Here is an 11,903-nt window from a genome sequence, read left to right as displayed (position 1 = left end):
TTTTTTTCTGCCTATTAGAAATAACCCATTTTTATCTCCTTTTATTGCCACTGTTCTTAAGATATCCTAACTAAAAATTAAAAAACAAAGTCTGAAAAACATCTGAAGAAAAAAAATGTGTTTTCCCACCTGTTCTTACTCCCTTAGCTTTAATAATATCAATCATCTGTATTCCTTTAACAGCAAGAAAGTACAAGTTTCTTTAAAGCCTGATCTCATTTCAGGAAACAACTATTATTTTTCGTATTTATTTCCCACCAATCACAGTGTTCTCCTCTCAGTCCCAGTGAGTTAAAGGCTCTCTGCTAGTAACAGAAAATAGACTTTCCAGAGGTTACAGCAGTGAATTGAAAATTAGTGAAATAAAGGAAAATTTGCATGTAAAAATAGAATCCCCCCCCCAAAAAAAAGAACAGAACTTTGATTCAGAATTCTATTTTTCATTAAAATAATGACATGACTCATGAGCTCAACACAAAAGAAGGCAAAAAAATTATAAAGCAGACCTGCTGTTTTTCACCAAGGAATTAACAAAATGTTTTAGAAAATCACAGAAACAGAATCTCGTACCCTAGGAAATTCAATTGGAATTTACCTGAGTGTAGAATTGAGGTATATGTTGGGAAGCAATTGAGATGATAAAATTATTGTTGCATTCCATAACCCAGAGAGAGAAATGATCTTGCAATGCTCTCAGAGTGCTACTTTAATACAATGCTTATTCATGTCCTCTAAAGAACAAGACCTTTTCCAAGGTCACACTCTATTTTAAGACTCTCCTTAGAAATTACTGTCAAACAATTATTTTACTCTGCCGAATTATTTTGTCACTCTGCAAATACCTGTCAAGTCGTTGTAGCTCCTTCTGCAGAAGACCTTGCAGCTCCAGTCGCTCCAATATGAGCTCACACTGCATTCGGTACTGCGCCATTGGATCTTCTGGGAATGAGGTGTGTAAGGCATTGATGGCCCCAAGAAGTGCACCTCCCTATAGCACGAGATTTTTAAAAGGTAAGTTACCCTTATTGTTTAGTATCAGATTTAAGCAGCAGAGACCATTTAATACAAAATTCTCCCTCAGATATTTTAAAGCTTAACATGGCAAATATTTACTGAGCAACTCCAACAACACAAATAAACCTTTTAGGTCTGCTCACACAGGCTCACATTGAACAATTTTATGTTCAAGATTGCTATTTACTATTCCCGAGTGCTGATTTTATTTGCTTTATAGAAAAATAGCGTCCACCTAAGGCTTGAGAATATCATTACTAAAAACAGACATTAGTAATTAAAAGCAGGCTTCCAAATACCTTGTAAAAATTCTGATCTTGTGAGCAACATTCGTAATGGAAGATGTTCTGACTGCTAATTTTTTTCACTAACTTTTCCTATTTATTTAAATGGAAAGACATGGTATTAAGGCTTGTTAATACGAGAGAAATTAAACTACAAAAATATTTTTGAATAGATGTAACTATTTAGGAGTAATTCCACACTTCTAATCTTGTGAGAAATGAAGTAGTTTTGATTTGGAACAGAGCATCTGCACAAAGTGACTTGTTCCACACAAAATAAGCTCTTCGGAGAAACAAAACAAAACCACAAAAAACTCAGATTAGCCAGAATTTACCATTCCTGCCTAATCTATAAAGCTCAATCCAACTGATCAACAATGTGCTTATCAAGCACCACGAAAGTAGCAGCAAAAGTGGGCAGTCTCTAAAAGCAGAAACTGCCACCCACAGCATCTCATGGCCCTCAAGTTTTCAATAAAGTCAGCCTCTGGACATAGAGACTCTGAGTCTATAGGCTGTCCCTATTGAAAATGTGGTTCATGTGGTGCTGTTTGTGGCAATTTGTTTTTTCTTTTTTTTTCCATTTTGCAATTTTAAAAGTTCATTAAAAAAAAAAACAACTCACACTGAAGTAACAACACTCACGTGGCTAATTCAAGCCATACATTCAAACAATATTAAGCGATATTAAAACTAAGGCTGGCTGTGCAAACATTAATGCATCCCACTTCAGTTATTACTTGTTTTTTTCACAGATTGTACAGGTAGATGATAAATTTGTTCCACATAAAAGCAGTTGTGAAAAAGATTTCTGTACAACACTAATTTGTTTCATGAATCTATTTGATTGTGAGTTTTTGTTTTGTTTCAAGAGTTGGAAACTGTACAATAAGGCAGGAGCTGTAGAAAGGAAAGCTTCATCTGCTGGCTAGGACAGCTAAAAGCTACTGATGAAAATGAGACTTTATCTCTGCTAAGTTCCAGTTCTTATGAGTCTGAGTGAGACAACTACTCCTGTTCTGTAATCCGGAGCTGATGCCTGATCATGTAGATCCAGAAGGATCTTGCATACATCAACTCCGGATTACAGAACAGGAGTAGCAGCATCCTATCACTTTACAATGACTGTGTGAATATAAATTACTATTTCTGAAATACACTGGAAAAGTATTCCACAGAAAAGCACATGGAAAAAAAATAGAATTCTATTTGTAGAACAGCCTTTGAACAGTAAATGATAAAATTCTGAGCAAAATATTGACAAGGAGCAGTTGCTTTTTGCTTGAGTACTGTCAACCTGTGATATAAGAATCCAGCGGGGGAAAAAAAAGGAACATATGGTTATGTATTTCAAAGCATATGCCCAATAGGTACAACTACATTCTGTTCTCCCTGAGAAAAACAAAGGTGAACAGAGGATAAAACTAACAAACAAAAAAACAGCCTCAATGAACTGGGCTAGTGATGAAAATAGGTTACTACTCCTCCTCACCTTAGGTTGGATGTTAGGGGGAAGTTCTTTACTAGGAGAGTGGTTAGGCCCTGGAACAGGCTGCCCAGGGAGGTTGTGGATGCCCCGTCCTTGGAGGTGTTCAAGACCAGGTTGGACGGGGCCCTGGGCAACCTGATCTAGTAAATGTGTATGTTTGGTGGCCCTGCCAAGCAGGGGGGTTGGAACTACATGATCCTTGAGGTCCCTTCCAACCTGGGTCATTCTGTGATTCTCTGTGTGTGTGTGATTCTCACGCAGGCTCACATAAAATATCCAAATACTTCCCTGAGAACTGTGAACTTTGAGTTTATACTGGTAAGAATACGTTGTTTTGTAGAAGTTGGAAAGACGATGCTTAAGATAAAATTTGCTGAACTGAAAGGTGGCAGCCAGTCCTTCAAGAATGACACAGGTGCTTCTTTATTTCCAACCTTATTCTACAATTAGGCCAGAAACATAGAATGCACCTACACATAAAAGCAATTTTATTTTCTAGATAAGGAACCGCTTTCTGAAAAGAAACCAATGCATGCTGCTTTTACTCAGATTTTAAGAAATCAAAGAAATCGCTTCCTTCAAAAAGAATTTCAGAGATTTATTTATAATTTCCAAGTGGAAAGTAAAATTTGGCCTCAAATAGCAGATCTCAAGCTTGGCGATTCTTAGAAAAACAAACACATGTGCCTAATTCCTCCTAAAAATCAATGAATAGAGATGAGAATAAAGATGATGAGCACACAAACTGCTCCCAGGTAGTCTTATACAGTCATAATTCAGGCAAATTTCTTGCTAGCACTGATTAGACATATGCTTGTTAGGCAAACTGCAGCCCCAAAGGACAAAGAAAGATGACAAAGTGACCCATAGTTAAAATAGTACTCTTTCTTTCCTACATTTATTAATGTTCATGACATACACATGACAATATACATTCATTAGTCTCCACTTTTTGATCAGTCATGAAAAACAAACGTGAATATTTCAGATTTCTTGTATCTCAAAATCATACTGATGTGAAATCAGTGTCCCAGCAAATCCCAACATAAGTAAGTTTTAATTACAGTGAATGAACACTTACACGGTATCTTCTGCTCTTTCAATTGGATATAGCGTTACAGATTATTTTGACTCAGAGGCAGTACTGTCATTGAAAAGCTGAGCTCTTCAAAAGAGTGCAAGATGAACTGCAGCAGACAGAGAAATAACCTTTTGCTACTCAGTAAGGTCAGACCTTGCAGTGCTTTTCAAAGACAAATTCCATGTGCAACAATGCACGGTAGATTATCTGTGGCACAAACTGCAATTAATCTCTCAAACTTCATTGAAAGAGAAAAGGAGATCACAAGTGCCTACCAGCTGTACGTGACTTTGTATGTCTGCCTGGATGCACTTTATTTCAAAAAAGGTCCACATCCACTTCTGCAAAAGTCTTTAACATATTTGAGCTAATGGATGCTATAGAAAATTGTTTTAATTTTGACCTGTTCATATCCATCCATACAGAAATATAGGATGCCGGGTTGTACAAGATTGGTGATCTGTGCAGTAGAGTATTATATCTCTGACAGAACCCAAACCAAATAATTCAGAAGTGCAAAACAACCCCATGCAAAAAATATAGGATAATCCACTTACGGTAATTTGTTTTTCTATTCCAAAGTGTTAAGCTTTATTTCTCTTTAAAATTTTCTATCTGAAGGAATACTATCTATTTTGAATATATTTTAGAAGTAAAAATATTTTCCAGATTTCAATTTAAAAAAGCTTCTAACAGATTCATATCCCTTTTCTGTGCTCCAAATCTGCCTCTTTTATTTACATTCAGTATCCCAATGGTGCTCCAGTAAATTCTAATGTAGCCTTCTGCATTCTTTCCGTGTGTGTTTTTACCTTTTCTTTTTTCTTGCTTAGAAATATTACACAAATCCACGTGATAACTAGAAAACTATTTTCAGTGTATGGCAGCCAACATACTGAACTTTTAAGGTTTCTCAGAGTAAAATTATTCTCCTAAAAGTACTGTAACTTTCAGTAACATCAACAGCATGTTTTAAAATGCTCTAGTGGCAATGCAAGGTGTTGATCTTGGCAGCTACTCAGAACTCCCTCAAAGTAATTGACTGGTTCTCTCATACCTAGCTTATGAGAGACAAGGTAATGACAGACAAGAAAAATTCATCAGATACTGCTAAAGATAGCGATATAACTTCTGCCTCAAAAGGTCTTTAAGAAGTAGATTATTATAGCATAACAAACTCCACTTAGACTGCAAAGTCTATTAAGAAATGCTATTCTTTTATGACCAGTTCAGAGTTTCCATTATAACCTGCCTTTGAGGACTTTCATCATCAAGATGGACTAAAAATTAATTGTCAGTATCTCTTTTGATCTACTTTCCATGATAACACGAAATCTTCTCCAAAGACATTAAAGGAGTTGGCATATATCTACATGATAAATCCATTAATGTAGTATTACAGAAATTATAATGTCTGCAAATCTTACCTGCATAGAAGATTCCATCACCGATACCACAGTTACAGCATCTTCCAAAGTCACAGTATCCCTAAACATCAAGCGGGCATGAGCTAGCGAAAATAAATGGGAACTGAAAGTGAGTGTGACTGAAAGTATGCTAACAGTCAAAAGCATTTTTTTTTTGCACTACAAGGGAGATTATATTTCTTCAAACTTCTTTAGCTCTTCTAACACTTGTGCATGGATCAAACTTAAACATTAATATGGTCCTTTTGATTTTGGTGTCATTTCCAATAGAAATTAGAGGACTTAGTCTTACAAATAAAGAATGTAAAGTGCTTCTGGATTACTGTGACAGGACAGTTTGAATAACAACGCTCAAAGTGCTGTAGTTGACATAAAATGCTAGATACGGCAGCAATAGGTCAGAAAACATGTAATTTCTTCTATCTGTTCTAAAATATGCTTTTCTTTACAGAGCTCTATTTTTTCTTGCTTCCCTTTCATAAGACAGCAAAACAAAACTGATTTTTGCAAGTGGGTATAATGCAAATGCAATGATTTTCTACATGAAGCTATCCTAATTGGCTGTGGAAACATGGTTCTTATTCAGCAGGAGAAAGTTTAATTTATACCATCAGTATAACACTTTGAAAGAACAAAGCGCCACTAGACGTCCCAAATATGAGACACACAAGAATGGAAGAAACCTTAAACACATAAATAACGTGAATCTTAAAGGTTAAGAATTTATTTCAACTAAATAATTTCCCCTGAAAATGGAGACCAAAGTATAAACATCTGATGCAGAAAGTACTACGCTGCTCACTGGCATATAAAAGCATGACGGCCAGTTAGGATTCTTTGTACAAAAATACATTCTTTTGAATTCACCTTGAATAAATTCACCTCGATAGGACATTTTAGAAAATGAAACAGTGTTAAGATAGAGCTCTATGCTTCCTTTGGTTTTGTTCTTGTAAATGAAATATAACTTGAATTTACAGTTGGAAATGTAGCCCCTACTGCAAAATACAGACTTGATTACTGATACTGAAGGAAATAAAAACATGTTGATGTTCTATTCATTTTAGGACAGTATCCGATACTTGACACCTTTCCACAAGCAACCCAGGACTCAAACTAAGTAAAATGAATCCTGAGATATGCTTTTCATGAAGACACGTACCTTTGGAGACTTTTCTCTCTAATATAATTTCTTCCAGTGGCTTTAGTTTTTATTATGGCTGTGAGAACAGTGAAATTAAAACTGATTTTGATCATCCCAATACAACACTTTTTCCTACACTCAAAATCTCCGACACCAGGTCTCTTTAGATTGTGAAGTAACACAAGGTTCATCTATCTGTATCTCTATAGAAAAGCTGCTACTCCGCTTGCTGGCTATAATTAAACTTCCAATCTATTCACTATATAAAGGTTAATTGGTAGCCTAAAAATAAAGTTGTCCCAGCCTTACCTTCTGCAAGGCGTATCAAACTCTCCAACAAGCGAATAGTTGTCCGGGCAGCATTCCTGCAGTCACTCTGACGCTGCATTTGATAATAACGTACAAGGATGAGGTTGCTCTCATCAGACAACTTTGGTTGTATCCTTTTTATAAGGCAGAAGTAGGTTTTCATCTTTTCCATGCTCCAGAGCTTTTCCGATTTGCTAGGGCAACCTGTGTAACAACTGCCTGGTCAGTAAATATACAATAGCCATGAAGCCCTTTTCTAAGAATTACTGTTAATTAGGTGGGTGAATATAAAAGACATCTTACTGTATCTCCAGGGCATACTGGAGTGCCTGCACATTAGTACTCGAAGACTTTGTTACATTCCAGCATGGAATGTTACATACCACCCAGACCCTCCCCTAACACGATTCACAGCAAAACCTGCAGCAATTTCAGCAGAAGTGCTGTCAGGCTCACTGCCCTCCAGATGGTCTGGTTGTTACTAAGCGCTACAGAACCGTGTAAAATGTAAAGTGCCATGTGACTGCTGTACTTCCTCTGGCTGTTTTACCTGCTTCACAGAAGCTAAAGACTACCCACCATATTCTGAACATTTTCTGCAGGGAGACATTTTGGGAGGGGAAGAAAACAAGAGAAACTAGCTGGAGAAGCTCCTCTAACTACCTCATCTCTAATAGGGATCATAGTCATCCTCCTAAAGCAGATGAAGAAAGGGCTGGTTAAAATCCAATCACACTGGTTTTCCTAATTCCACAACACGCAGCTTTGGCACACAGTTTAAGCACTCCATGAGCTTTGTGGCACACACAGCTCAGATTGTTCAGTCTAAATTAAGTTTCCCATTTGTAGCATGTAAAATGCTATCATGTAGGATCTGCACATCAAGAAATATAAAGGCCAAGATGGAAACCACCCACTCACTGAGCTGGGCTGATAGTCTGATTGCAGAGTAAAAGGTAACAGTACAGTGTTCACCTCTTACTAATTAGCGTTCTCCATTTTTATTCCACTAGGAATAAAACGCCATCACAGGCAACTATCACAGCAAACATGTGAACACTGATTCATGAGAAAGGTTGAAAATAAAATATTGAAATGAAAGGTGGAGGAAGTAAAAATAATAATAATAATTATTATTAATAATTAAAAAAAATAATTTAAAAAAGATTGCTCTTACCTTTATTTTGCAAGATGAAAGATGAAATGATGCGGTCCCACTCCTCATTCTTTGAATCTAATAACACTAAGACCAGGTCAAATCTGCTCAGCAGGGGACTGCCAAGAGCTATGTTGACAGAGACAGACTCAGCAGGGTCATAATGGCCTTTGGGGTTTGTTGCTGCCAGTATGGTTGTCCTTGTATTAAGCTTACATACCAAGCTAGAGAGAGGTATGATGAACAGCTGAATTAAGCTGGGAAGGGTAAATGATTCCAAAGTGTTAACAACAATTACCATGTTTTTATGTTATAAAGAGCACAACTTACCCTCAAAGAGTGTTAAGAGATAAATAATACACATAATTATTGTATTAATGAATACTGCATACAAACCCTTTCTCAGTCAGTGAACAGCAACCAAAGACTGTACTCAGCAAACCAAAAGTAACTAGGTGATATTCCCACAAGTCATCCTTATATACAGCTAGATCCTTAGCTGATTAAAGCTAACACAGCTTTTCAAAAATAGATGTTACTTTGTAGATTCCTACAGTATATATTTTTTTCACAATTAAAGGTAAATTTTGTCTAAATTCACATTTTAAGAAAGCAAAATAAAATGTAACATACATTTAACTCCTGTCTGCAATCACATTTTGGATATTAACCCAGTCAAACAGTGACGGCAGCCATATGAGCTGTATTTCTAGGGTAACTGAGATTTTTCCCTCTTAACAATACTATCCTAGTCTATGTTATTAAATGTGGGGCAACGTAACTGTTTCAGTTAAGGCAGCCATTATTCTGTCTTTGATTAGTCACCAAGTTAGAATTTTAAAGGCAAAAGGTAAAGTTGTGGTTTGAGGTCTTCAAAACTCAAAGAACTGCAACAAGGAACCCGACTAAAATACATCACTATCATATCACGCAGAAATAGTTTCCAACTATCTGTCCCCATCTGCACTGCTGGCAAAAAGGCTCCCACTTTCCCAGATGAGAGGAACACAATCTATCTGTTTTCTGCCTAGTATTTTTTCAGGGGCTGCATCAGAATTGATTTGGGTGAAAAAGTATGAGTGAATGAATTGTTAAGAATGCATAAACTGAGCAAATTCATGCATACTTTCAATATACAGCACAGTATAACATAGTATATAACATAAGGAAAAGATGACACGTGAGGTGTCATACAGGCAACAGCAAGTGTTCAGCAAAATCCCAAAAGAGAAAGCAGCAGACAGGAGGGGAAGAGGAGGTGAGTTGTAAAGTGGAAAAAATGGCAAGAGCACAAGAGGCTGGAGAAGGATTCAGTGCAGACGCCCAGAAAAAGAAAAGATATGATCAACTAGAGGAGATAAGAAAATGTGATGGGAGCAAGAGCAGAGAGGATGGGAACAAGGATGGATGTGGAAAGGATGGTGCCTTCTGAGTAGCAGAGACTTCAGTAATATCAGCCAGGGGATGATCTGGGCTGGGACATGAGCTGCTTATGGCTGAGTAAGCAACAGCAGATTTGAGTAGATACTGTTTTAAAAAGAAAGTGAGGACATGAACGTAAGTAGAAATTTATATTCATGCCTTGCCCAACATACAAGCTGGAACAGCCTGGAAATCCAGTATTACTAGATTTTGGAAAAAATGAAGTCCTGCTTTCTGAGTTTTAATAGTAAATTAACGAGGTTCCTCATTTCACATACAATTATTATGACAGCTCCCACAAAATGTCAAGAACAGTCTTTTTAGGTAAGAGGCCTCATCTAAGGGCAGTAGCAGAGTGAAAACCCAGAAGTTTGGAGCCTTGGGCAGCCTGGTCTAGTATTAGATATGGAGACTGGCGGCCCTGCCTATGGCAAGGACATTGAAGCTTGATGATCCTTGAGGTCCCTTCCAACCCAGGCCATTCTATGATACGATTCTATAAGTGAACAAGGTATGTCTATGAAACGTTGTTTCACCATGTTGACCAATATTGCTGAGAACAAAACTATGTAGTACAACAAAGAAAACAGCTGTAATGTATTAGCATGACACACGTCTCTTCAACTGGCAAGTATAAGAGAAACGATATTTTGTCACATACGTTAACATGCCACTCACCCTGCTTTTGCTACACTGATGGTTTGTTGCTCCATTGCTTCGTGGATACTGGTTCTGTCATGTTCTTTGATGCTATTGAACTCATCAATGCAACAGAGGCCTCCATCTGCAAGCACCAGTGCTCCAGCTTCCAAGTTCCACTCCCCAAAGTCCTTCACAGCAGTCACTGTCAAACCTAAAGGATCAATTATTGCAGTCAGTCTTTATCTCAGATTGTAGGAGCGCACTTGAGTGAAAGAATGGGACTTGGCATGCTGGCTTGTGCCACAGACAGAAGGAGAAACAGCAGGTTAACTCCACCACATACCTCTACCATGCATCTCATTTACACTTGCCGGTAGAAAATCCCACTAGCGTTACACAGGTTAGCCATGATCTGCAGAGCAGATTCTGCTAAGCGTTCCAAATTTAGTAATTACTTATTAACAAGGGTGAGAAAATCAAATCTACTATATTAAAATGAAAACTGGTGTGACTACAAAGCCCACAAATGTATAGAATGGATGCATTCACCAACCACTGAAATAGACAAATATTGCAGAGCTGAAAAATAAAGCTTAGAAGAAAAAAAAAATAATAATCCAAAATGAAATGAACCAAATAAGTTCCCAGCAGGCACTTGTGAATCTACATGTGATGCAACACTGGGAGCACGGAAGGTCAGAAACGTTTCTAAGCTGTGATAATGGCTGCTCACTATCAAGTATGTGCAGCTCTTTCCCATTTCCTCGTCCCTACTCCCCAGCCTTTTCTCTATCTTTAGCCCTTCTTTTTCACTCCAAAGTGCTCTGCTCAAAATATCCTGGTAGATGACAAGCTGCTGCCAGCCTGAAACCTCCTGGAATGTTACAACGAAACTTGCCCAAGGATCTTTCCATGGCAGATCTCTGTGCAGATCAGTCAGAAATTATTGACAATTTATGTTTATTGATAGTAATAGTAGCTTGTTGTGAGGAGTCTCTTCTACTGTGCCCAATCTGGCCTTTCGTCTGACATGAAGAATGCTAAAAACGTACACTGAGCAACAGATGAGGCAACTATCAGACACTTCTTTGTCAACACAGAAGCGTAATCACCTTTCCAAACCTGGCAGTGGCTTGGAGGACTGCTAAGGGCCTCACTGTAGACATGGCAGCACTCTGCTGCTTGCCTGCATGGCTCAGGCAAGATGTCTGCTCCGCACCTTCCTGCCGCACATTAAGGGTTCCCCGCAGGCACGATTACTGCATGACCACGTATTTATTTCCTCCGGGAATCGCCTCTCACGCTGACGAGAAACACCTCACACCCCCAGCCCGGGGCACGGCTCTCCCCAGCCCAGCGGCGGGCGGTGACGTGACATATCCCCGCTGCCATCCCCACACACGGCAGCCTAAAATGGCCTCCTCCAAGGGCCGCTTGTGTTCGGGGCGCGCGGCGCTGCCGGAGGCTTCACTACAGCACAGCCACGGGTTGACAGCTTTCTGGAGGCCGCTCACACAGCGGACCAGGGCTCGGTCGGGCAGTCCCCAGTCAGCACGTAACACCTGACACCTCCGGGTTCGCGAAAAGAATTAAAAAGAATGAAAGCACGCCTTCCTCGGGCACTAACAACCGGCAAACCCACAGCACATGGCGGAAACCCACGCGCGAGCAGGGGCGCGGCCTACGGCTCCCGGGGCCGCCCCTCGGCTCCGCGCTCGGCCCCGCCCGCTCGGCCCGGCCCCTCCCCGCTCTGCGCGGCCGTTGGCCGGCGGCTGCCGGGCGGTTTGGCGGCGGTGTCGGGCGCCGGCCGGGCGGGGGCGCCGAGCGGCGCGGAGGGGCCGGGCGGGCGGCGGCGGTGCCTGTCTTGCCGCCGCTCGGCGGTCGGCTCGGCTCGGGGAGGAGGGCCCTAGCCCAGCGCGCGGCCAATCCGGACGG

The 11,903-nt window shown here is 39.7% G+C and overlaps 1 protein-coding gene across 5 annotated transcripts in view; it reads right to left on the bottom strand.

Annotated features, from left to right (window-relative positions):
- The window catches only part of MCM9 (minichromosome maintenance 9 homologous recombination repair factor), a 43,227-nt gene that overhangs the window by 3,154 nt on the left and 28,170 nt on the right, over positions 1-11,903 (bottom strand). For 3 of the 5 annotated variants that reach the window (XM_015858684.2, XM_015858685.3, XM_015858683.3), the window contains exons 8-12: positions 10,005-10,179; positions 7,926-8,128; positions 6,749-6,952; positions 5,296-5,378; positions 843-988 (exon numbers count right to left, since the gene is read on the bottom strand). In XM_015858684.2, coding sequence (XP_015714170.2) covers positions 843-988; positions 5,296-5,378; positions 6,749-6,952; positions 7,926-8,128; positions 10,005-10,179 — 811 coding nt within the window. Of the gene's footprint in view, positions 1-842; positions 989-5,295; positions 5,379-6,748; positions 6,953-7,925; positions 8,129-10,004; positions 10,180-11,080; positions 11,677-11,903 lie in introns of those variants that run through there. The other 2 variants (XM_085541766.1, XM_085541767.1) reach the window with 2 other exon arrangements.

This window comes from Coturnix japonica, chromosome 3 (genome assembly GCF_054131305.1).
Source record: "Coturnix japonica strain WE chromosome 3, WE-NBRP24, whole genome shotgun sequence".
Lineage (NCBI taxonomy): Eukaryota > Metazoa > Chordata > Aves > Galliformes > Phasianidae > Coturnix > Coturnix japonica.
This window is presented reverse-complemented; position numbering and strand designations above follow the sequence as displayed.